We start from the raw sequence: 27,225 nt of genomic DNA on the forward strand, positions 1-27,225 counted from the left end.
GGTGGCCTGGTTAATAGGGTATAGAACATGGTGGCCTGGTTAATAGGGTATAGAACATGGCGGCCTGGTTAATAGGGTATAGAACATGGTGGCCTGGTTAATAGGGTATAGAACATGGTGGCCTGGGTAATAGGGTATAGAACATGGTGGCCTGGTTAATAGGGTATAGAACATGGTGGCCTGGTTAATAGGGTATAGAACATGGTGGCCTGGTTAATAGGGTATAGAACATGGTGGCCTGGTTAATAGGGTATAGAACATGGTGGCCTGGTTAATAGGGTATAGAACATGGTGGCCTGGTTAATAGGGTATAGAACATGGTGGCCTGGTTAATAGGGTATAGAACATGGTGGCCTGGTTAATAGGGTATAGAACATGGCAGCCTGGTTAATAGGGTATAGAACATGGTGGCCTGGTTAATAGGGTATAGAACATGGTGGCCTGGTTAATAGGGTATAGAACATGGCGGCCTGGTTAATAGGGTATAGAACATGGCAGCCTGGTTAATAGGGTATAGAACATGGTGGCCTGGTTAATAGGGTATAGAACATGGTGGCCTGGTTAATAGGGTATAGAACATGGTGGCCTGGTTAATAGGGTATAGAACATGGCGGCCTGGTTAATAGGGTATAGAACATGGCAGCCTGGTTAATAGGGTATAGAACATGGTGGCCTGGTTAATAGGGTATAGAACATGGTGGCCTGGTTAATAGGGTATAGAACATGGTGGCCTGGTTAATAGGGTATAGAACATGGTGGCCTGGGTAATAGGGTATAGAACATGGTGGCCTGGGTAACAAATAAACCTCAGTCTTTTCACTTAGAGGGAAGTGCCACATCACACTGTCCTCAACCATACATTAGAGTCTAGGGCTGTGTCACGATATGTGACCGACTGGCTTGATTCGGTCTTATGTAGCAACATTTCCATTGGATAAAAGGTAGAGACTGTATATCAAACATTACAGTAATTCTGTTTGAAAGTTGATAAAACTGTAACCACACATTTGAGAAAATGGCCCTTGAATGTTTTGGTAAACGTACTGGAGACCTCTTCTTTGTCTACACCCATTCAGCATCATTCACACCCTATTAAGCCTTAGCCCCACCCATCTCTTTAAGGATTCACGTGAGGCCATGTGCTAAGCAGTGAGTACGGTAGTGGCAGGGTAGACCACGTGAGGCCATGTGCTAAGCAGTGAGTACGGTAGTGGCAGGGTAGACCATGTGAGGCCATGTGCTAAGCAGTGAGTACGGTAGTGGCAGGGTAGACCACGTGAGGCCATGTGCTAAGCAGTGAGTACGGTAGTGGCAGGGTAGACCACGTGAGGCCATGTGCTAAGCAGTGAGTACGGTAGTGGCAGGGTAGACCACGTGAGGCCATGTGCTAAGCAGTGAGTACGGTAGTGGCAGGGTAGACCATGTGAGGCCATGTGCTAAGCAGTGAGTACGGTAGTGGCAGGGTAGACCACGTGAGGCCATGTGCTAAGCAGTGAGTACGGTAGTGGCAGGGTAGACCACGTGAGGCCATGTGCTAAGCAGTGAGTACGGTAGTGGCAGGGTAGACCACGTGAGGCCATGTGCTAAGCAGTGAGTACGGTAGTGGCAGGGTAGACCACGTGAGGCCATGTGCTAAGCAGTGAGTACGGTAGTGGCAGGGTAGACCACGTGAGGCCATGTGCTAAGCAGTGAGTACGGTAGTGGCAGGGTAGACCACGTGAGGCCATGTGCTAAGCAGTGAGTACGGTAGTGGCAGGGTAGACCACGTGAGGCCATGTGCTAAGCAGTGAGTACGGTAGTGGCAGGGTAGACCACGTGAGGCCATGTGCTAAGCAGTGAGTACGGTAGTGGCAGGGTAGACCACGTGAGGCCATGTGCTAAGCAGTGAGTACGGTAGTGGCAGGGTAGACCACGTGAGGCCATGTGCTAAGCAGTGAGTACGGTAGTGGCAGGGTAGACCACGTGAGGCCATGTGCTAAGCAGTGAGTACGGTAGTGGCAGGGTAGACCACGTGAGGCCATGTGCTAAGCAGTGAGTACGGTAGTGGCAGGGTAGACCATGTGAGGCCATGTGCTAAGCAGTGAGTACGGTAGTGGCAGGGTAGACCATGTGAGGCCATGTGCTAAGCAGTGAGTACGGTAGTGGCAGGGTAGACCATGTGAGGCCATGTGCTAAGCAGTGAGTACGGTAGTGGCAGGGTAGACCACGTGAGGCCATGTGCTAAGCAGTGAGTACGGTAGTGGCAGGGTAGACCACGTGAGGCCATGTGCTAAGCAGTGAGTACGGTAGTGGCAGGGTAGACCACGTGAGGCCATGTGCTAAGCAGTGAGTACGGTAGTGGCAGGGTAGACCACGTGAGGCCATGTGCTAAGCAGTGAGTACGGTAGTGGCAGGGTAGACCACGTGAGGCCATGTGCTAAGCAGTGAGTACGGTAGTGGCAGGGTAGACCATGTGAGGCCATGTGCTAAGCAGTGAGTACGGTAGTGGCAGGGTAGCCCATGTGAGGCCATGTGCTAAGCAGTGAGTACGGTAGTGGCAGGGTAGACCACGTGAGGCCATGTGCTAAGCAGTGAGTACGGTAGTGGCAGGGTAGACCACGTGAGGCCATGTGCTAAGCAGTGAGTACGGTAGTGGCAGGGTAGACCACGTGAGGCCATGTGCTAAGCAGTGAGTACGGTAGTGGCAGGGTAGACCACGTGAGGCCATGTGCTAAGCAGTGAGTACGGTAGTGGCAGGGTAGACCATGTGAGGCCATGTGCTAAGCAGTGAGTACGGTAGTGGCAGGGTAGACCACGTGAGGCCATGTGCTAAGCAGTGAGTACGGTAGTGGCAGGGTAGACCACGTGAGGCCATGTGCTAAGCAGTGAGTACGGTAGTGGCAGGGTAGACCATGTGAGGCCATGTGCTAAGCAGTGAGTACGGTAGTGGCAGGGTAGACCATGTGAGGCCATGTGCTAAGCAGTGAGTACGGTAGTGGCAGGGTAGACCATGTGAGGCCATGTGCTAAGCAGTGAGTACGGTAGTGGCAGGGTAGACCACGTGAGGCCATGTGCTAAGCAGTGAGTACGGTAGTGGCAGGGTAGACCACGTGAGGCCATGTGCTAAGCAGTGAGTACGGTAGTGGCAGGGTAGACCATGTGAGGCCATGTGCTAAGCAGTGAGTACGGTAGTGGCAGGGTAGACCATGTGAGGCCATGTGCTAAGCAGTGAGTACGGTAGTGGCAGGGTAGACCACGTGAGGCCATGTGCTAAGCAGTGAGTACGGTAGTGGCAGGGTAGACCACGTGAGGCCATGTGCAAAGCAGTGAGTACGGTAGTGGCAGGGTAGACCACGTGAGGCCATGTGCTAAGCAGTGAGTACGGTAGTGGCAGGGTAGACCACGTGAGGCCATGTGCTAAGCAGTGAGTACGGTAGTGGCAGGGTAGACCACGTGAGGCCATGTGCTAAGCAGTGAGTACGGTAGTGGCAGGGTAGACCACGTGAGGCCATGTGCTAAGCAGTGAGTACGGTAGTGGCAGGGTAGACCATGTGAGGCCATGTGCTAAGCAGTGAGTACGGTAGTGGCAGGGTAGACCACGTGAGGCCATGTGCTAAGCAGTGAGTACGGTAGTGGCAGGGTAGACCACGTGAGGCCATGTGCTAAGCAGTGAGTACGGTAGTGGCAGGGTAGACCACGTGAGGCCATGTGCTAAGCAGTGAGTACGGTAGTGGCAGGGTAGACCACGTGAGGCCATGTGCTAAGCAGTGAGTACGGTAGTGGCAGGGTAGACCACGTGAGGCCATGTGCTAAGCAGTGAGTACGGTAGTGGCAGGGTAGACCACGTGAGGCCATGTGCTAAGCAGTGAGTACGGTAGTGGCAGGGTAGACCACGTGAGGCCATGTGCTAAGCAGTGAGTACGGTAGTGGCAGGGTAGACCACGTGAGGCCATGTGCTAAGCAGTGAGTACGGTAGTGGCAGGGTAGACCACGTGAGGCCATGTGCTAAGCAGTGAGTACGGTAGTGGCAGGGTAGACCACGTGAGGCCATGTGCTAAGCAGTGAGTACGGTAGTGGCAGGGTAGACCACGTGAGGCCATGTGCTAAGCAGTGAGTACGGTAGTGGCAGGGTAGACCACGTGAGGCCATGTGCTAAGCAGTGAGTACGGTAGTGGCAGGGTAGACCATGTGAGGCCATGTGCTAAGCAGTGAGTACGGTAGTGGACTAAACAACCAAAGATTAGGACTAAAGGCTGGTTTATACTACGTCTAGCGACATGTCGGTATATTGTTGTCGCAGTGACATCATGAACATTCTATTGTCGTCCGACATCAAAATTGTCGCTGTCGTTATGAACAAGTATGAACACAAAAACGACAGGCTGCATGACATCAGCAGCTAGGTGGTCCAAAATAGGATAACTGGTGTATTTTAACAGCAATAAACCCATCCATTTAAAAATGAATTTAGTATATGTCAATCTAGAAAACCAGGCAACTAATATAAACTTTCTAAACAATATTTTGGTTCGTTTCTAGCTTGTTAGCTAGCTAGCTAACGTTATATACAGTGGGGAGAACAAGTATTTGATACACTGCCGATTTTGCAGGTTTTCCTACTTACAAAGCATGTAGAGGTCGGTAATTTTTATCATAGGTACACTTCAACTGTGAGAGACGGAATCTAAAACAAAAACCCAGAAAATCACATTGTATGATTTTTAAGTAATTAATTTGCATTTTATTGCATGACATAAGTTGATTACCTACCAACCAGTAAGAATTCCGGCTCTCAAAGACCTATTAGTTTTTCTTTAAGAAGCCCTCCTGTTCTCCACTCATTACCTGTATTGACTGCACCTGTTTGAACTTGTTACCTGTATAAAAAGACACCTATCCACACACTCAATCAAACAGACTCCAACCTCTCCACAATGGCCAAGACCAGAGAGCTGTGTAAGGACATCAGGGATAAAATTGTAGACCTGCACAAGAATGGGATGGGCTACAGGACAATAGGCAAGCAGCTTGGTGAGAAGGCAACAACTGTTGGCGCAATTATTAGAAAATGGAAGAAGTTCAAGATGACGGTCAATCACCCTTGGTCTGGGGCTCCATGCAAGATCTCACCTTGTGGGGCATCAATGATCATGAGGAAGGTGAGGGATCAGCCCAGAACTACACTGCAGGACCTGGTCAATGACCTGAAGAGAGCTGGGACCACAGTCTCAAAGAAAACCACTAGTAACACACTACGCCGTCATGGATTAAAAATCCTGCAGCGCACGCAAGGTCCCCCTGCTCAAGCCAGCGCATGTCCAGGCCCGTCTGAAGTTTGCCAATGACCATCTGGATGATCCAGAGGAGGAATGGGAGGAGGTCATGTGGTCTGATGAGACAAAAATAGAGATTTTTGGTCTAAACTCCACTCGCCGTGTTTGGAGGAAGAAGAAGGATGAGTACAACCCCAAGAACACCACCCCAACCGTGAAGCATGGAGGTGGAAACATAATTCTTTGGGAATGCTTTTCTGCAAAGGGGACAGGACAACTGCACCGTATTGAGGGGAGGATGGATGGGGCCATGTATCGCGAGGTCTTGGCCAACATCCTCCTTCCCTCAGTAAGAGCATTGAAGATGGGTCGTGGCTGGGTCTTCCAGCATGACAACGACCCGAAACACACAACCAGGGCAACTAAGGAGTGGCTCCGTAAGAAGCATCTCAAGGTCCTGGAGTGGCCTAGCCAGTCTCCAGACCTGAATCCAATAGAAAATCTTTGGAGGGAGCTGAAAGTCCGTATTGCCCAGCGACAGCCCCGAAACCTGAAGGATCTGGAGAAGGTCTGTACGGAGGAGTGGGCCAAAATCCCTGCTGCAGTGTGTGCAAACCTGGTCAAGACCTACAGGAAACGTATGTACTCTGTAATTGCAAACAAAGGTTTCTGTACCAAATATTAAGTTCTACTTTTCTGATGTATCAAATACTTATGTCATGCAATAAAATGCAAATTAATTACTTAAAAATCATACAATGTGATTTTCTGGATTTTTGTTTTAGATTCCGTCTCTCACAGTTGAAGTGTACCTATGATAAAAATTACAGACCTCTACATGCTTTATAAGTAGGAAAACCTGCAAAATCGGCAGTGTATCAAATACTTGTTCTCCCCACTGTAGATGACAACGTCTTAACTTTAGCTAATTTGTTTTCATTATTACGGGAAAATAAACTCACAACAAGATCATTGTTTACAAGCTAATTACAGAAAACAGCTTACGGTTGGGAGTGTGACGAAATAAAAGCAGGGCATTCTACCGGATTATTTTTTTTTTACTTGGACACCGTCTCGTTGGCCTAACGTTATATCCTAATCTGACTTTGGTGCAGGTCATATTGTTCTTCTCAGTACCGTCTCTGGTAAACACACACTCTATAAAATCTAATCAAAGTGTATTTGTCACATGCACAGGATACAGAAGGTGTAAACAGTACAGTGAAATGGTTACTTAGCATAGTGGAGTCTTTTGTTTAGACATGTAGCTAGCTAGCTAAACAATGAACCATAATACCAACTCATAACGTTACTACCCTGCATGAATCTACAGGTAGCTGAAGCTAACCAACTAGCTAGCTAGTTAACATTAGGCTATAACTAGCAATGAAAATGGCTCTGTGACACGAATAATATTACTACACAGATCATACACGTAACATTAGCTAGCGAGCCAACGAACCAGCCAGCTAACGTTAGCTAGCTAGCTAACAGTACAATTAGAAACTTATCTGAAAATGTAGCTAGCTAGACTATCTTACCCGTATACATGGATGGACACTTCTCCCTCTCTGTCACGGATGCCATGGTTGCCCTTAGGTTTGAAGATGTAATCCGGAGACAGGTGTTTTATACAACAGCCTTCTGTGTTCTCTTTGACTCCCTCCGCATTTGCAATCAAATGCCTGAATTTTCTCTATCTCCTTAGCCATCATACTTTGCAGTCCTCCAGAAATCGGAGAGCCTTAGCAACACTTTTGCAGTTCTTTGTGATACCTTTCAAAAAAGCCGCTTTAGAAAGGATTACCTACACATATTAAGCAGCTCATGTTATAGACAGAAGTGTGCTACTTTGCAGACCAATTCGAACTCATCTCTCGGCATGTCCAGCCCATCCATTATCTCAGCCAATCACGGCTTGTGGGAATGTTCCGGTCTTTTTCCGTGGCTAAACCAACTAGGCTCGTAATTTAACAATTTTATTCATATTCACAACCGGCATACAAGTTTGTTATTAAGGCACATGAAAGTTCACATGTTCCAGAAGGCATTGCAGCCAAAAAACACATTTTGATTTTTTTTTTAAAAGACTCCTGTGAAGTAGTGACGCGCGACATACGCCTAGTTTCCTGAAACGAGTCCCATACAGGGACTCCCTGCCCCCATACAGGGACTCCCTGCCCCCATACAGGGACTCCCTGCCCCCATACAGGGACTCCCTGCCCCCATACAGGGACTCCCTGCCCCCATACAGGGACTCCCTGCCCCCATATAGGGACTCCCTGCCCCCATATAGGGACTCCCTGCCCCCATACAGGGACTCCCTGCCCCTCCCTGCCCCCATACAGGGACTCCCTGCCCCCATACAGGGACTCCCTGCCCCCATACAGGGACTCCCTGCCCCTCCCTGCCCCCATACAGGGACTCCCTGCCCCCATACAGGGACTCCCTGCCCCCATACAGGGACTCCCTGCCCCCATACAGGGACTCCCTGCCCCCATACAGGGACTCCCTGCCCCCATACAGGGACTCCCTGCCCCCATACAGGGACTCCCTGCCCCCATATAGGGACTCCCTGCCCCCATATAGGGACTCCCTGCCCCCATATAGGGACTCCCTGCCCCCATATAGGGACTCCCTGCCCCTCCCTGCCCCCATACAGGGACTCCCTGCCCCCATATAGGGACTCCCTGCCCCCATACAGGGACTCCCTGCCCCCATACAGGGACTCCCTGCCCCCATACAGGGACTCCCTGCCCCCCCGCTGTATGAACGTAGATCTACTGCTGCCTGCCTGGCTGATGGCGCTCCACCTCCACTGTCACAGTATTATCACAGAACAGAAGCAGCAGAGATAGAGAGAGACAGAGACAGTAGAGCCCAATAGACAGTCGATTAGAGAGCGTTAGGAGGAATCATCATCATCATCTTCACCACTCCGTCATACTCACTTCACTGGGGGATATAGTGCCTGGTCCTGAGGAATCTGGAAGCTTCTAATGGAAGACAAAACACAGACACAAGGTGCCATGTGGCTGGCTTAGATGGCTAGGATCTGGGGGAACTACTGGGGGTGTTAGGGTGTGTCAGTCAGTGTGAGTGCGGTTACGTGTGTTTGTGTGTCAGAGAGTGAGTGAGTCAGTTAGTCAGTGTGTGAGTGACTCAGTGTGTGAGTGACTCAGTGTGTGAGTGACTCAGTGTGTGTGAGTGATTCAGTTCACAAAATGTTCCTAAATGAATTAGAAATAATGCTGTAGCTAAAACACTGGAGTGTTAGTCTCAAACAGTGCAGCTAGTCTGTCGCTAGTGAATTAAATGTAATTAAAGATGCTATCTGCATTTGCTATATCCATTTTCAGACTTTTAAATGAATCATAGTTGAAGTCGGAAGTTTACATACATCTTAGCCAAATACATTTAAACTCAGTTTTTCACAATTCCTGACATTTAATTCTAGTAAAAATTCCCTGTCTTAGGTCAGTTAGGATCACCACTTTATTTTAAGAATGTGAAATGTCAGAATAATAGTAGAGAGAATGATTTATTTCAGTTTATTTCTTTCATCACATTCCCAGTGGGTCAGAAGTTTACATACACTCAATTAGTATTTGGTAGCATTGCCTTTCAATTGTTTAACTTGGGTCAAACGTTTCGGGTAGCCTTCCACAAGCTTCCAACAATAAGTTGGGTGAATTTTGGCCCATTCCTACTGACAGAGCTGGTGTAACTGAGTCAGGTTTCTAGGCCTCCTTGCTTGCACACGCTTTTTCAGTTCGTGTTATTCAGTATGCTTGGGGTCATTGTCCATTTGGAAGACCCATTTGCGACCAAGCTTTAACTTCCTGACTGATGTCTTGAGATGATGCTTCAATAAATCCACATAATTTTCCTTCCTCATGATGCCATCTATTTTGTGAAGTGCACCAGTCCCTCCTGCAGCAAAGCACCCCCAGAGCATGATGCTGCCACCCCCGTGCTTCACGGTTGGGATGGTGGTCTTCGGCTTGCAAGCGACCCCCTTTTTCCTCCAAACATAACAATGGTCATTATGGCCAAACAGTTCTATTTTTGTTTCATGAGACCAGAGGACATTTCTCCAAAAAGTACAATCTTTGTCCCCATGTGCAGTTGCAAACCATAGTCTGGCATTTTTATGGCGGTTTTGGAGCAGTGGCTTCTTCCTCGCTGAGCGGCCTTTCAGGTTATGTCGATATAGGACTCGTTTTTACTGTAGATACTTTTGTACCTGTTTCCTCCAGCATCTTCACAAGGTCCTTTGCTGTTGTTCTGGGATTGATTTGCACTTTTCGCACCAAAGTACGTTCATCTCTAGGAGACAGAACGCGTCTCCTTCCTGAGCGGTATGACGGCTGCGTGGTCCCATGGGTGTTTATACTTGCGTACTATTGTTTGTACAGATGAACGTGGTACCTTCAGGCATTTGGAAATTGCTCCCAAGGGGTGAACCAAACTATATTTTGTTAACAAGAAATTTGTGGAATGGTTGAAAAACAAGTTTTAATGACTCCAACCTAAGTGTATGTAAACCTCCGACTTCAACTGCATATAGCCATTGATTGTTGAAGAACATAACTTGTAGATGCCTCATGATCTTAGTTCCACTGTGGTGCACACCATCTGAACCCAAAATATTAGCTTGTTTTACTCCTTTCTTTGTAAACATTGTCATTGTAAACAAACACTGTATAGCCTCAAAACATGATTACAACTATCATTTTGATATCATGGATGGTCAGTCCTTGCATCCATAGCTCTGGCTATGAATTTTAGTTATTACAGATTTTTACCAAAACAGTGGCGGGGTGTGGCTTTGTTATTGTTAGAACTGTATTATGCTGTATTGACTAGAACTAGCCTAGTGGTAGACAGCCTTCACCATGCTGTATTGACTAGAACTAGCCTAGTGGTAGACAGCCTTCACCATGCTGTATTGACTAGAACTAGCCTAGTGGTAGACAGCCTTCACCATGCTGTATTGACTAGAACTAGCCTAGTGGTAGACAGCCTTCACCATGCTGTATTGACTAGAACTAGCCTAGTGGTAGACAGCCTTCACCATGCTGTATTGACTAGAACTAGCCTAGTGGTAGACAGCCTTCACCATGCTGTATTGACTAGAACTAGCCTAGTGGTAGACAGCCTTCACCATGCTGTATTGACTAGAACTAGCCTAGTGGTAGACAGCCTTCACCATGCTGTATTGACTAGAACTAGCCTAGTGGTAGACAGCCTTCACCATGCTGTATTGACTAGAACTAGCCTAGTGGTAGACAGCCTTCACCATGCTGTATTGACTAGAACTAGCCTAGTGGTAGACAGCCTTCACCATGCTGTATTGACTAGAACTAACCTAGTGGTAGACAGCCTTCACCATGCTGTATTGACTAGAACTAGCCCAGTGGTAGACAGCCTTCACCATGCTGTATTGACTAGAACTAGCCTAGTGGTAGACAGCCTTCACCATGCTGTATTGACTAGAACTAGCCTAGTGGTAGACAGCCTTCACCATGCTGTATTGACTAGAACTAGCCTAGTGGTAGACAGCCTTCACCATGCTGTATTGACTAGAACTAGCCCAGTGGTAGACAGCCTTCACCATGCTGTATTGACTAGAACTAGCCTAGTGGTAGACAGCCTTCACCATGCTGTATTGACTAGAACTAGCCTAGTGGTAGACAGCCTTCACCATGCTGTATTGACTAGAACTAGCCTAGTGGTAGACAGCCTTCACCATGCTGTATTGACTAGAACTAGCCTAGTGGTAGACAGCCTTCACCATGCTGTATTGACTAGAACTAGCCTAGTGGTAGACAGCCTTCACCATGCTGTATTGACTAGAACTAGCCTAGTGGTAGACAGCCTTCACCATGCTGTATTGACTAGAACTAGCCTAGTGGTAGACAGCCTTCACCATGCTGTATTGACTAGAACTAACCTAGTGGTAGACAGCCTTCACCATGCTGTATTGACTAGAACTAGCCTAGTGGTAGACAGCCTTCACCATGCTGTATTGACTAGAACTAGCCTAGTGGTAGACAGCCTTCACCATGCTGTATTGACTAGAACTAGCCTAGTGGTAGACAGCCTTCACCATGCTGTATTGACTAGAACTAGCCTAGTGGTAGACAGCCTTCACCATGCTGTATTGACTAGAACTAGCCTAGTGGTAGACAGCCTTCACCATGCTGTATTGACTAGAACTAGCCTAGTGGTAGACAGCCTTCACCATGCTGTATTGACTAGAACTAGCCCAGTGGTAGACAGCCTTCACCATGCTGTATTGACTAGAACTAGCCTAGTGGTAGACAGCCTTCACCATGCTGTATTGACTAGAACTAACCTAGTGGTAGACAGCCTTCACCATGCTGTATTGACTAGAACTAGCCTAGTGGTAGACAGCCTTCACCATGCTGTATTGACTAGAACTAGCCTAGTGGTAGACAGCCTTCACCATGCTGTATTGACTAGAACTAGCCTAGTGGTAGACAGCCTTCACCATGCTGTATTGACTAGAACTAGCCTAGTGGTAGACAGCCTTCACCATGCTGTATTGACTAGAACTAGCCTAGTGGTAGACAGCCTTCACCATGCTGTATTGACTAGAACTAGCCTAGTGGTAGACAGCCTTCACCATGCTGTATTGACTAGAACTAGCCCAGTGGTAGACAGCCTTCACCATGCTGTATTGACTAGAACTAGCCTAGTGGTAGACAGCCTTCACCATGCTGTATTGACTAGAACTAGCCTAGTGGTAGACAGCCTTCACCATGCTGTATTGACTAGAACTAGCCTAGTGGTAGACAGCCTTCACCATGCTGTATTGACTAGAACTAACCTAGTGGTAGACAGCCTTCACCATGCTGTATTGACTAGAACTAGCCTAGTGGTAGACAGCCTTCACCATGCTGTATTGACTAGAACTAGCCTAGTGGTAGACAGCCTTCACCATGCTGTATTGACTAGAACTAGCCTAGTGGTAGACAGCCTTCACCATGCTGTATTGACTAGAACTAGCCTAGTGGTAGACAGCCTTCACCATGCTGTATTGACTAGAACTAGCCTAGTGGTAGACAGCCTTCACCATGCTGTATTGACTAGAACTAGCCTAGTGGTAGACAGCCTTCACCATGCTGTATTGACTAGAACTAGCCTAGTGGTAGACAGCCTTCACCATGCTGTATTGACTAGAACTAGCCTAGTGGTAGACAGCCTTCACCATGCTGTATTGACTAGAACTAGCCTAGTGGTAGACAGCCTTCACCATGCTGTATTGACTAGAACTAGCCCAGTATTATCCAACCACATATGGAGATTATAAAGCATCTCTTCCAACTACAGGGCATTCGGAACGTATTCAGACCCCTTGACTTATTCCACATTTTGTTACATTACAGTCTTATTCTTAAATGGATTTAAAATGTCCCCCCCCCCCCTCAATCTACACACTATACCCCATAATGACAAAGCAAAAACAGGTTTTTAGAATTTTTCAAATGTATTAAGAAAACTGAAATATAAGTATTCAGACCCTTTACTCAGTACTTTGTTGAAGCACCTTTGGCAGTGGATTACAGCCTCCAGTCTTCTTGGGTATGACGCTACAAGCTTGGCACACCCGTACTTGGGGAGTTTCTCCCATTCTTCTCTGCAGATCCTCTCAAGCTCTGTCAGGTTGGATGGGGAGCGTCGCTGCACAGCTATTTTCAGGTCTCTCCAGAGATGTTTGAGCGGGTTCAAGACCGAGCTCTGGCTGGGCCACTAAAGGACATTCAGAGACTTGTCCCGAAGCCACTCCTGCGTTGTCTTGGCTGTGTGCTTAGGGTCGTTGTCCTGTTGGAAGGTGAACCTTCGCCGCAGTCTCAGGTGCTGAGTGCTCTGGAGCAGGTTCTCATCAAGGATCTCTCTGTACTTTGCTCCGTTCATCTTTCCCTCGATCCTGACTAGTCTCCCAGTCCCTGCCGTTGAAAAACACCCCCACAGAATGATGCTGCCCCCACCATGCTTCACCGTAGGGATGGTGCCAGGTTTCCTCCAGACGTGACACTTGGCATTCAGGCCAAAGTGTTGAATCTTGGTTTCATCGACCAGAGAATCTTGTTTCTCATGGTCTGAGAGTCTTTAGGTGCCTTTTGGCAAACTCCAAGCAGGCTGTCATGTGCCTTTTACTGAGGAGTGGCTTCCGTCTGGTACCTCTACCATAAAGGCCTGATTGATGGAGTGCTGCAGAGATGGTTGTCCTTCTGGAAGGTTCTCCCATCTCCACAGTGGAATTCTGGAGCTCTGTCGGAGTGACCATCGGATTCTTGGTCACCTCCCTGACCAAGGCCCTTCTCTCCCGATTTCTCAGTTTGGCCAGGTGGCCAGCTCTAGGAAGAGTCTTGGTGGTTCCAAACTTCTTCCATTTAAGAATGATGGAGGCCAGTGTGTTCTTGAGGACCTTCAATGCTGCAGACATTTTTTGGTACCCTTCCCCAGATCTGTGCCTCGACACAATCCTGTCTCAGAGCTCTTTGGACAATTCCTTCAACCTCATGGCTTGGTTTCTGCTCTGACATGCACTGTCAACTGTGGGACCTTATATAGACAGGTGTGTGCTTTTCCAAATCATGTCCAATCAATAAAATTTACCACAGGTGGACTCCAATCAAGTTGTAGAATCATCTCAAGGATAAGCAATGGAAACAGGATGCACCTGAGCACAATTTCGAATCTCATAGCAAAGGGTCTATATACTTATGTAAATAAGGTATCTGTTTTTATTTGTAATAAATTAGCAAACATTTCTAATAATCTGTTATCGCTTTGTCATTATGGGGTACTGTGTGTAGATTGATGAGATACATTGCTCAAAAGAATAAAGGGAACACTAAAATAACACATCCTAGATCTGAATGAATGAAATAATCTTATTAAATACTTTTTTCTTTACATAGTTGAATGTGCTGACAACAAAATCACACAAAAACTATCAATGGAAATCTAATTTATCAACCCATGGAGGTCTGGATTTGGAGTCACCCTCAAAATTAAAAGTGGAAAACCACACTACAGGCGGATCCAACTTTGATGTAATGTCCTTAAAACAAGTCAAAATGAGGCTCAGTAGTGTGTGTGGCCTCCACGTGCCTGTATGACCTCCCTACAACGCCTGGGCATGCTCCTGATGAGGTGGCGGATGGTCTCCTGAGGGATCTCCTCCCAGACCTGGACTAAAGCATCCGCCAACTCCTGGACAGTCTGTGGTGCAACGTGGCGTTGGTGGATGGAGCGAGACATGATGTCCCAGATGTGCTCAATTGGATTCAGGTCTGGGGAACGGGCGGGCCAGTCCATAGCATCAATGCCTTCCTCTTGCAGGAACTGCTGACACACTCCAGCCACATGAGGTCTAGCATTGTCTTGCATTAGGAGGAACCCAGGGCCAACCGCACCAGCATATGGTCTCACAAGGGGTCTGAGGATCTCATCTCGGTACCTAATGGCAGTCAGGCTACCTCTGGCGAACACTTGGAGGGCTGTGCGGCCCCCCAAAGAAATGCCACCCCACACCATGACTGACCCACCGCCAAACCGGTCATGCTGGAGGATGTTGCAGGCAGCAGAACGTTCTCCACGGCGTCTCCAGACTCTGTCACGTCTGTCACATGTGCTCAGTGTGAACCTGCTTTCATCTGTGAAGAGCACAGGGCGCCAGTGGCGAATTTGCCAATCTTGGTGTTCTCTGGCAAATGCCAAAACGTCCTGCACGGTGTTGGGCTGTAAGCACAACCCCCACCTGTGGACGTCGGGCCCTCATACCACCCTCATAGAGTCTGTTTCTGACCGTTTGAGCAGACACATGCACATTTGTGACCTGCTGGAGGTCATTTTGCAGGGCTCTGGCAGTGCTCCTCCTGCTCCTCCTTGCACAAAGGCGGAGGTAGCAGTCCTGCTGCTTGGTTGTTGACCTCCTACGGCCTCCTCCACGTCTCCTGATGTACTGGCCTGTCTCCTGGTAGCGCCTCCATGCTCTGGACACTACGCTGACAGACACAGCAAACCTTCTTGCCACTGCTCGCATTGATGTGCCATCCTGGATGAGCTGCACTACCTGAGCCACTTGTGTGGGTTGTAGACTCCGTCTCATGCTACCACTAGAGTGAATGCACCGCCAGCATTCAAAAGTAACCAAAACATCAGCCAGGAAGCATAGGAACTGAGAAGTGGTCACCACCTGCAAAACCAGTCCTTTTTTGGGGGTGTCTTGCTAATTGCCTATAATTTCCACCTGTTGTCTATTCCATTTGCACAACAGCATGTGACATTTATTGTCAATCAGTGTTGCTTCCTAAGTGGACAGTTTGATTTCACAGAAGTGTGATTGACTTGGAGTTACATTGTGTTGTTTAAGTGTTCCCTTTATTTTTTTTGAGCAGTGTATATATATATATTTTTTTTTAATCCATTTTAGAATAAGGCTGTAACGTAACAAAATGTGGAAAAGGGGAAGAGGTCTAAATACTTTTCGAATGCACTCTATACAGCAGGAAGGGACATTGTGATCTCCCAGGATTCTCTACAGGATTTGTTAAGATGGTGGTGCCAGTGGAAGCTGCTGAGGGGAGGACGGCTCATAATAATGGCTGGAACGGAGCATTCCACTGATTCCGCTCCAGCCATTACCACGAGCCCGTCCTCCCCAACCCTTCCACTGATTCCGCTCCAGCCATTACCACGAGCCCGTCCTCCCCAACCATTCCACTGATTCCGCTCCAGCCATTACCACGAGCCCGTCCTCCCCAACCATTCCACTGATTCCGCTCCAGCCATTACCACGAGCCCGTCCTCCCCAACCCTTCCACTGATTCCGCTCCAGCCATTACCACGAGCCCGTCCTCCCCATTCCACTGATTCCGCTCCAGCCATTACCACGAGCCCGTCCTCCCCAATTAAGGTGACACCAACCTCCAGTGGCTGGTGCTGCCTCCAAATGATTTTTTCAGATGATGGTGCTGTCGATTACGGTTTGGACTCAGAGATTGTTGTGTTTTTGAACACCTGTAAATGCCATTTCCTTCAATCTAGAGCCAACAATACGATACATGATTTGTTATTTCCATAGTGGCACAGCCAGTCCACAAGGTGGCGCAGCGCCCCCCTTACATTCTCTGGGGAGAACCCTTGTCTCCCATACAGCTATACACCAGGGACAGTGTGGTCTGTCATACAGCTATACACCAGGGACAGTGTGGTCTGTCATACAGCTATACACCAGGGACAGTGTGGTCTGTCATACAGCTATACACCAGGGACTGTGTGGTCTGTCATACAGCTATACACCAGGGACAGTGTGGTCTGTCATACAGCTATACACCAGGGACAGTGTGGTCTGTCATACAGCTATACACCAGGGACAGTGTGGTCTGTCATACAGCTATACACCAGGGACTGTGTGGTCTGTCATACAGCTATACACCAGGGACTGTGTGGTCTGTCATACAGCTATACACCAGGGACTGTGTGGTCTGTCATACAGCTATACACCAGGGACTGTGTGGTCTCCTATACAGCTATACACCAGGGACTGTGTGGTCTCCCATACAGCTATACACCAGGGACTGTGTGTGGTAATGTGCTCAAGCTGTAATGTTGTTTTCTCAGATGGAGAGGATGAATAGACTGAAACACCTAGCTAGATAACCACTGAAAACAGACAAAACACCTAGCTAGATAACCACTGAAAACAGACAAAACACCTAGCTAGATAACCACTGAAAACAGACAAAACACCTAGCTAGATAACCACTGAAAACAGACAAAACACCTAGCTAGATAACCACTGAAAACACCTAGCTAGAAAAACACCTAGCTAGATAACCACTGAAAACACCTAGCTAGATAACCACTGAAAACACCTAGCTAGAAAAACACCTAGCTAGATAACCACTGAAAACACCTAGCTAGATAACCACTGAAAACACCTAGCTAGAAAAACACCTAGCTAGAAAAACACCTAGCTAGAAAAACACCTAGCTAGATAACCACTGAAAACACCTAGCTGGATAACCACTGAAAACACCTAGCTGGATAACCACTGAAAACACCTAGCTGGATAACCACTGAAAACACCTAGCTGGATAACCACTGAAAACACCTAGCTAGATAACCACTGAAAACACCTAGCTAGATAACCACTGAAAACACCTAGCTAGATAACCACTGAAAACACCTAGCTAGATAACCACTGAAAACACCTAGCTAGATAACCACTGAAAACACATAGCTAGAAAAACACCTAGCTAGAAAAACACCTAGCTAGATAACCACTGACAACACCTAGCTAGATAACCACTGAAAACTCCTATTAGCCACTTTCAATGCAACATACCGAAACAAAACAAACTATGCGAGACTTGGCATGCAAAACTAAATATGCAAGAGATTTTGTTGTAGGCAGAGCGCATCAGAGTAGGATTCTATTGCATTGAGATGCACGACTCAGACAGTCTACAGACCAATCAGAGCTGCAGTAGGCCTATATGCAAATAGACTATTGCCATATATGGATCTGTGCCATTACAGCATGAGCGGTCGTGAGTAGATGAGCTTGTTTTGTAATCAAAGCGAGAGCTGCATGTAACCACCTGTGCCATTTGTTCACATCCTTTGCTAGTTAGTGAGTTATTAGCCCAGTTATAGATCATGTGTTCATATCCTTAGCTAGTTAGTGAGTTATTAGCCCAGTTATAGATCATTTGTAGTCAGCAATAGGAGAGTGTTTGCTTCCTACAAGAGCACAAAACATGTACATTTCTAGAAATCTTTGAAAAGTGAGTCGGGTAAAGAGCTTTTTTTTGTCTTAAAGGGGCAGTGTTGTATTTTGAGACAGGCTTGAATAAGTTAAGTAGCCAATAGGCAGAGGGTAGCATAATTTGTCTGATTCTCTGTAATAATGGTATGGGAATAATAATGCATTTTATTTTGTAAAGTGGTTTCTTGCATCAAACAACAATATTTTCAGTCACCTCCTTGTCTGAAGGACAAGTGGATAAACAGGTTAATGTCAATAGTTTTTTCTAAAGTCTCATGGAATGTAGCCCTACATTGAACACCACACATTGGCTGCTACTGTAGGCTGAATGACAGAACAGCTATTTCCATGTTAAAATGTTATGGGATGCATTTTCTCCATAGTTTTTGATGGTAGGCCACTCTGGTAGGCCTACATTATGATCAAATAGCCACAGTAGCCTACTTGGCCACTTAAAACTAACTTAAAGCATTTTCACAGTAAACGCATGCTAGCAGTGGCACAGAATTTTCACAACATTCAAGTTTGCGCTCAGCAGACCTGAAATTTGCGCAGTGACAGAACAATTTAGAAGGAACATTGGTTGTGGGGTTATATACCTGGGAGCTGGGATGGGGCTGATATACATGTGGTTTAGATCAGAGAGTTATATACCTGGGAGCTGGGATGGGGCTGATATACATGTGGTTTAGATCAGAGGGTTATATACCTGGGAGCTGGGATGGGGCTGATATACATGTGGTTTAGATCAGAGGGTTATATACCTGGGAGCTGGGATGGGGCTGATATACATGTGGTTTAGATCAGAGGGTTATATACCTGGGAGCTGGGATGGGGCTGATATACATGTGGTTTAGATCAGAGGGTTATATACCTGGGATGGGGCTGATATACATGTGGTTTAGATCAGAGGGTTATATACCTGGGAGCTGGGATGGGGCTGATATACATGGGGTTTAGATCAGAGGGTTATATACCTGGGAGCTGGGATGGGGCTGATATACATGTGGTTTAGATCAGAGGGTTATATACCTGGGATGGGGCTGATATACATGTGGTTTAGATCAGAGGGTTATATACCTGGGAGCTGGGATGGGGCTGATATACATGGGGTTTAGATCAGAGGGTTATATACCTGGGAGCTGGGATGGGGCTGATATACATGTGGTTTAGATCAGAGGGTTATATACCTGGGAGCTGGGATGGGGCTGATATACATGTGGTTTAGATCAGAGGGTTATATACCTGGGAGCTGGGATGGGGCTGATATACATGTGGTTTAGTTCAGAGGGTTATATACCTGGGAGCTGGGATGGGGCTGATATACATGTGGTTTAGATCAGAGGGTTATATACCTGGGAGCTGGGATGGGGCTGATATACATGTGGTTTAGATCAGAGGGTTATATACCTGGGAGCTGGGATGGGGCTGATATACATGTGGTTTAGTTCAGAGGGTTATATCCCTGGGAGCTGGGATGGGGCTGATATACATGTGGTTTAGATCAGAGGGTTATATACCTGGGAGCTGAGCTGGGTCTTGATCCAGTTGAAGTAGTAGTTGAGGTCACTTCCCTCCATCAGGTCACGACCCCAGGCTGCTAGCTTAGCGATGATCCTGGCCGCCTGGGAGAAAGGAGAGACTACAAGTCAGACCCTAAAGCCCAGCCTGAGCCAGCTCAATATTAAAGTCACTCACTATTCAATGCTGATGGTATGGCTTATTGTTCAAATTCCATTTCCACAGTCATGTTAATGCAGCAGACATTCCACTATCTATGAAGTGCATCTCTCCTCTCCCAGAGAGAGCTAGAGATCAAAAGAATCCTTCCATTTCTAATATTTTACAACAAAAGGCCACAATAAATATGGAAATCCAAACTATATGCAAATAACCTTCTGGTCATTGTGAATACATCATAAGACATCTGCTTTGAATAGTCTAGCTGTCCTCTTCTTTTCAGCTTCTCTCCTCCCCTCTCATCCCTCTCCCTCCTCTCCCTCCTCTCCTCCTCTCCCTCTCCCTCTCCTCCCCCTCCTCCGTCCCCCCCTCTTCCTCTCCTCCGTCCCCCCCTCCCCCCTCTTCCTCTCCTCCCTCCCCCCCTCTTCCTCTCCTCCCTCCCCCCTCTTCCTCTCTACCACTCCTCCATCCCTCTCCTCCCTCCCTGTCCCTCTCCTCCCTCTACCTCCTCCTCTCCCCTCTCCCTGTCCCTCTCCTCCCTCTCCTCCCCCCCTACCTCTCCCTCTCCCATCTCTCTCCCTCTCCTCCCTCCCTGTCCCTCTCCTCCCTCTTCCTCTCCTCCCTCCCCCCTCCCCCTCTTCCTCTCTCCCTCTCCTCGCTCTCTCCCTCTCCTCGCTCTCTCCCTCTCTCACCTCTCTTCCTCCCTCTCCTCCCTCTCTTCCTCCCTCTCCCCCTACTCCAGCTCTTCCTCTCCTCCATCTCTTCCTCATCTCCTCCTCCATCTCGCCCTCTCCTCTCTTCCATCTCTCACTCTCTCCTCAATCTCTCCCCTCTCTCTTCCTCATCTCCTGCTCCATCTCTTCCTCTCCTCCTGCTCCATCTCTTCCTCTCTTCCTCAGTGCTAACTGTAGGTTAGTGTATGGCGTAGTCATACTAACCATGTGGACGGTGAACAGGTCCTGGCGGTTGAGCATGGGCAGAAAGTAGGACCAGGCGGTGTTCTTGGTCTTTTTGGAGTAGTCGAAAAAGATGTTCACCCTCTGGTGATTCTCCTACAGAAATACAACATAACTCTGTTTTAACCTTGAGTGGTTCTAAAGGAACAGGCAAAGGAACATTAACCCTTTACACTCGTACCCATATACGGGTTGAAAATGGCAGATTTGGACACTGATTGGTACGAGTGGCTGTACAGTAACATGCTATACAAGATGTCAGAGCTCAGGGTCTCCACTTCACAGCTCTGTATGGGTTTCGACTGACAGCCGTTCTGAACTCCAGCACCGCGCGCAACATGTTGCCCCCACCCCTCCCGCTAATTAGGCTAATTTTTGCATATTTTTTTGTTGTCTGAGGTTAATGCTGTAAATTAAGAGGTCTCAATGTATTTTGAAAGTTGAGACGTTGAGGATCATAAATCATGTCACAGAAACAAGCCAAAAACACACGCGAGTCCAAATGTGCACTTCACATTTCCATATCATAAAACTGTCATATACAATGTCAAAATGTATGATCACCATTTTTGATGTAGTTACAAGCTGACATGCGTTATACCCTGGGTTGTCCTGAACAGAACGAGCCTGTTCCAAGATGACATGGCGTTATACCCTGGGTTGTCCTGAACAGAACGAGCCTGTTCCAAGATGACATGGCGTTATTCCCTGGGTTGTCCTGAACAGAACGAGCCTGTTCCAAGATGACATGGCGTTATACCCTGGGTTGTCCTGAACAGAACGAGCCTGTTCCAAGATGACATGGCGTTATACCCTGGGTTGTCCTCAACAGAACGAGCCTGTTCCAAGATGCCTTGGCGTTATTCCCTGGGTTGTCCTGAACAGAACGAGCCTGTTCCAAGATGACATGGTGTTATTCCCTGGGTTGTCCTGAACAGAACGAGCCTGTTCCAAGATGACATGGCGTTATTCCCTGGGTTGTCCTGAACAGAACGAGCCTGTTCCAAGATGACATGGCGTTATACCCTGGGTTGTCCTGAACAGAACAAGCCTGTTCCAAGATGACATGGCGTTATTCCCTGGGTTGTCCTGAACAGAACGAGCCTGTTCCAAGATGACATGGCGTTATACCCTGGGTTGTCCTGAACAGAACAAGCCTGTTCCAAGATGACATGGCGTTATTCCCTGGGTTGTCCTGAACAGAACGAGCCTGTTCCAAGATGACATGGCGTTATTCCCTGGGTTGTCCTGAACAGAACGAGCCTGTTCCAAGATGACATGGCGTTATTCCCTGGGTTGTCCTGAACAGAACGAGCCTGTTCCAAGATGACATGGCGTTATTCCCTGGGTTGTCCTGAACAGAACGAGCCTGTTCCAAGATGACATGGCGTTATTCCCTGGGTTGTCCTGAACAGAACGAGCCTGTTCCAAGATGACATGGCGTTATTCCCTGGGTTGTCCTGAACAGAACGAGCCTGTTCCAAGATGACATGGCGTTATTCCCTGGGTTGTCCTGAACAGAACGAGCCTGTTCCAAGATGACATGGCGTTATTCCCTGGGTTGTCCTGAACAGAACGAGCCTGTTCCAAGATGACATGGCGTTATTCCCTGGGTTGTCCTGAACAGAACGAGCCTGTTCCAAGATGACATGGCGTTATTCCCTGGGTTGTCCTGAACAGAACGAGCCTGTTCCAAGATGACATGGCGTTATACCCTGGGTTGTCCTGAACAGAACGAGCCTGTTCCAAGATGACATGGCGTTATTCCCTGGGTTGTCCTCAACAGAACGAGCCTGTTCCAAGATGACATGGCGTTATTCCCTGGGTTGTCCTGAACAGAACGAGCCTGTTCCAAGATGACATGGCGTTATTCCCTGGGTTGTCCTGAACAGAACGAGCCTGTTCCAAGATGACATGGCGTTATTCCCTGGGTTGTCCTGAACAGAACGAGCCTGTTCCAAGATGACATGGCGTTATTCCCTGGGTTGTCCTGAACAGAACGAGCCTGTTCCAAGATGACATGGCGTTATTCCCTGGGTTGTCCTGAACAGAACGCGCCTGTTACAAGATGACATGGCGTTATACCCTGGGTTGTCCTGAACAGAACGAGCCTGTTCCAAGATGACATGGCGTTATTCCCTGGGTTGTCCTGAACAGAACGAGCCTGTTCCAAGATGACATGGCGTTATTCCCTGGGTTGTCCTGAACAGAACGAGCCTGTTCCAAGATGACATGGCGTTATACCCTGGGTTGTCCTGAACAGAACGAGCCTGTTCCAAGATGACATGGCGTTATTCCCTGGGTTGTCTTGAACAAAACGAGCCTGTTTGTTGTATTGTGAAGACAAGGTGCCGCGGACCACACATTTGAATGCACTCCACTCCATTCTATGAGCACCAAAATTACCATCTGCTTCTCTGAATTGCCTTGAAGGCCTAATACTAGAAGATTGTATTTATAATTTAGCTAGTCATGTTGGCAATAGAACAAGCCCTCAAATGACGTCCACCTGACGCAGATTGCGATTTATAATGGAGTGTTTTTGGATTGCGTAAACAGCAGTAACTGTGATGGCGGGGATGCAGGGCTGTGTTCCAAACTAAACTACTACACTAAGTGTGCTTCCTCTAGCTCCTCAACTGAAAAGTTAACAGCTCAAAAATGCATCTTATAGTTGACCTCTTCTTTGAGTCATAAAAGTGCATTGAAATGACTTAGGAACTGTGCGGCCACTTGGAGACCTCTCACTCAAACCCTTGTCAGTTTGTCTTATGTTGCACAAACCCCACATTTTTAAAGAATATTCTAATCATGTTACTGGATGTATTCAGAGTATTTTGAGATTTCGTTATCAACAAATGTGGTGAAAAGTACAGTAAATGTAAAATGCACATCAAATCCACAGTGTAATGTTGGAACTCAGACTTGTGTCAGCTGGTCTGTTGTGTCCTAAACTTTATCTAATACATTTTCCCATAATCTCCAAACTGGTTATGAATATGCTTTCCATATTTCTTCTGTAAGAAACATTTCAATTTAACTGTATTCATATAGGCCAATTCCCACGAGTGTAAAGGGTTAACAGAACTCTGATGGTTCTCCTACATAGAGGTCTTCACGGATCCACCTGTACCAGAACAACCGAGACCTGATCCATGACCCGAGTGGGTCTGGATCCAAAATTCTAAATAAATGTCACAGGTCTGGGTCGGATCTGACTGTCACAGGTATGTGTAATTTGAACTGACTTGTCCAGAAGGGCCCGTACAGATCCTAACAGAGTGCTGCAGTAGAGAGAGATGTTAGCATTTATGCTGCTGCTGTTGCTTTTCATGAGTGGAGCGTGTAGCTTGTTGTTGGACAATCATGAGTCATCAAAGCTGCAGCAGACTCCAGTTATAGAGCCTCTGTGTGGTAAAAGTTAACAGATCTCTAATCAATGGAAGTTAAAGGAGAAGGACAGGCTACAATGACCAAGAGACAACAGGTAGGCTGCTACTTCATATTCTGAATGGAGATGTTATTGGTAACTGTTGGATGAGAAAGCACATGCACTGTAGCCTCAGTTAGCCTCGCTAGCTAACGTTAGCTAGCTTACCTAGCTTCTCTCGGTTTGATGCAGTCAAGACACGTACTATGTAATCATATTGGATGGTAAATAACCTAGCTATGGCAGCTGTTAGTCTACTGTAGTGGGAGTCTGCATGGTTGGTTGCTGTCTCTCCCTCTCTCCTCCCCATGTCGCTCGCTCAGAGTACGGCCCCTCCCCCTCCTCTCGCACGTTGTCATCTCCGGTTAATAAAGTAGCTTAAAAAAATAAATTTTCTGCTGATTCCCACACTCAGATCGGGTCTGGATCAGACCAGGTCTATACGGAATGGGTCTAGTCGTCCTCGGGTCCATTCGGAACGGGTCTCTATGTTTTAAACTTTTTGGACCTGTGAAGACCTCGACTCCTACATTCACATCCCCAGACAAAAGCGAATAACTTAACAGTAAAAACAGATGATTCAGAAAAGGTTGCTATGGTATCTTTGCATCTCTAGGTAAGCGTGAACACGCGTGTTACCTGTAGTGTGTGTTACCTGTAGTGTGTGTTACCTGTAGTGTGTGTGTGTGTGTGTGTGTGTGTGTGTGTGTTACCTGCAGGGTATCATCTATTAGAGTGAGAATGTACTGGACAGTCTGCTCCTTAGAGATATGAGCCATCAGGTTCAGGAACGTCTTGGCACACTGGAAATACACACACAATATACATGTTACTAAAACTATACAGACACACACTAGGCGATGTCAACCTTGGTCCTATGGTGATTATGAACCGATAAAAAACATTGTGATATACGATTGTATCGGCCACTATTTGCCCACAAAAATGTGGTTGAAGAAAAACAAATACACACTGAACAAAAACAAACAACATGTAAAGTGTTGGTCCCATGTTTCATGAGCTGAAATAAAAGATCCCAGAAAGGTTCCATATGCACAAAATGCTTATTTCTTGCTAATTTTGTGCACAAATTTGTTTACATCCCTGTTAGTGAGCATTTCTTCTTTGCCAAGATAATCCATCCACTTGACAGGTGGCATATCAAGAAGCTGATTAAACAGCATGATCATTACACAGGTGCACCTTGTGCTGGGGACAATAAAAGGCCACTAAAATGTGCAGCTTTGTCCCACAACACAACGCCACAGATGTCTCAAGTTGAGGGAGCGTGCATTTGGCATGCTGACTGCAGGAATGTCCACCAGAGCTGTTGCCAGATAATTTTATGTTAATATAAGCCACCTCCAACGTCATTTTTGAGAATTTGGCAGTACATCCAACCAGCCTTACAACCGCAGACCACGTGTAACCACGACAGCTCAGGACCTCCACATCCGGCTTCTTCACCTGCGGGATCGTCTGAGACCAGCCACCCGGACAGCTGATGAAACTGAGGAGTATTTGTCATTAATAAAGCCCTTTTGTGGGGGGAATTTTTTTTCTGATTGGGCCCACCCATGGCTGCGCCCCTGCCCCTTACCCTTGTAGCCTAGGCCAGTGGTTCACAACCTTTTTTTAACCGTGGCAAACCTTGATGCTATACAAATCTGCCGCACACCTAACATTTCCCTATTAATTAATGTGGTAATGACCTCCATCTGATCCATACTGCAAATCATCCATTTTCTGTCACAGTTTTTATAGATTACATAGGGTTTAATTGAAAATGTATGCACTCACTAACTGTAAATCGCTCTGGATAAGAGCGTCTGCTAAATGACTAAAATGTAAAATGTATGTATGTAGAAGAACCCATTACCTTCTAACGACTCACTATTATAGACTGTCCTGGGATTTCCTATGATCTTCTATGTAGAAGAACCCCTTACAGTATTATAGACACCATGTCCTGGGATTTCCTATGATCTTCTATGTAGAAAAACCCCTTACAGTATTATAGACACTATGTCCTGGGATTTCCTATGATCTTCTATGTAGAAGAACCCCTTACAGTATTATAGACACTATGTCCTGGGATTTCCTATGATCTACTATGTAGAAGAACCCCTTACAGTATTATAGACACTATGTCCTGGGATTTCCTATGATCTTCTATGTAGAAGAACCCCTTACAGTATTATAGACACTATGTCCTGGGATTTCCTATGATCTACTATGTAGAAGAACCCCTTACAGTATTATAGACACTATGTCCTGGGATTTCCTATGATCTACTATGTAGAAGAACCCCTTACAGTATTATAGACACTATGTCCTGGGATTTCCTATGATCTTCTATGTAGAAGAACCCCTTACAGTATTATAGACACTATGTCCTGGGATTTCCTATGATCTACTATGTAGAAGAACCCCTTACAGTATTATAGACACTATGTCCTGGGATTTCCTATGATCTTCTATGTAGAAGAACCCCTTACAGTATTATAGACACTATGTCCTGGGATTTCCTATGATCTTCTATGTAGAAGAACCCCTTACAGTATTATAGACACTATGTCCTGGGATTTCCTATGATCTACTATGTAGAAGAACCCCTTACAGTATTATAGACACTATGTCCTGGGATTTCCTATGATCTACTATGTAGAAGAACCCCTTACAGTATTATAGACACTATGTCCTGGGATTTCCTATGATCTTCTATGTAGAAGAACCCCTTACAGTATTATAGACACTATGTCCTGGGATTTCCTATGATCTTCTATGTAGAAGAACCCCTTACAGTATTATAGACACTATGTCCTGGGATTTCCTATGATCTACTATGTAGAAGAACCCCTTACAGTATTATAGACACTATGTCCTGGGATTTCCTATGATCTTCTATGTAGAAGAACCCTTTACCTTCTAACGACTCTTGTGTATCTATAACTCGTTTGGAGTCCACCTGTGGTAAATTCAATTGATTGGACATGATTTGGAAAGACACACACCTGTCTATATAAGGTCCCACAGTTGACAGTGCATGTCAGAGCAAAAACCAAGCCATGAGGTCGAAGGAATTGTCCGTAGATC

The 27,225-nt window shown here is 46.8% G+C and overlaps 1 protein-coding gene across 2 annotated transcripts in view; it reads right to left on the reverse strand.

Annotated features, from left to right (window-relative positions):
* Positions 1-27,225, reverse strand: part of atp6v1h (ATPase H+ transporting V1 subunit H) — a gene marked incomplete at its 3' end in the record, with an annotated part of 50,611 nt that overhangs the window by 13,889 nt on the left and 9,497 nt on the right. The window contains exons 4-7 of one of the 2 annotated variants that reach the window (XM_084197158.1): positions 24,843-24,932; positions 20,682-20,795; positions 19,584-19,688; positions 8,204-8,248 (exon numbers count right to left, since the gene is read on the reverse strand). In XM_084197158.1, coding sequence (XP_084053284.1) covers positions 8,204-8,248; positions 19,584-19,688; positions 20,682-20,795; positions 24,843-24,932 — 354 coding nt within the window. The remainder of the gene's footprint in view (positions 1-8,203; positions 8,249-19,583; positions 19,689-20,681; positions 20,796-24,842; positions 24,933-27,225) is intronic. The other variant, XM_084197159.1, reaches the window with a different exon arrangement.

This window comes from Coregonus lavaretus (assembly GCF_964263955.1).
Source record: "Coregonus lavaretus genome assembly, contig: HAP1_SCAFFOLD_444, whole genome shotgun sequence".
Taxonomy (NCBI): Eukaryota; Metazoa; Chordata; class Actinopteri; order Salmoniformes; family Salmonidae; genus Coregonus; species Coregonus lavaretus.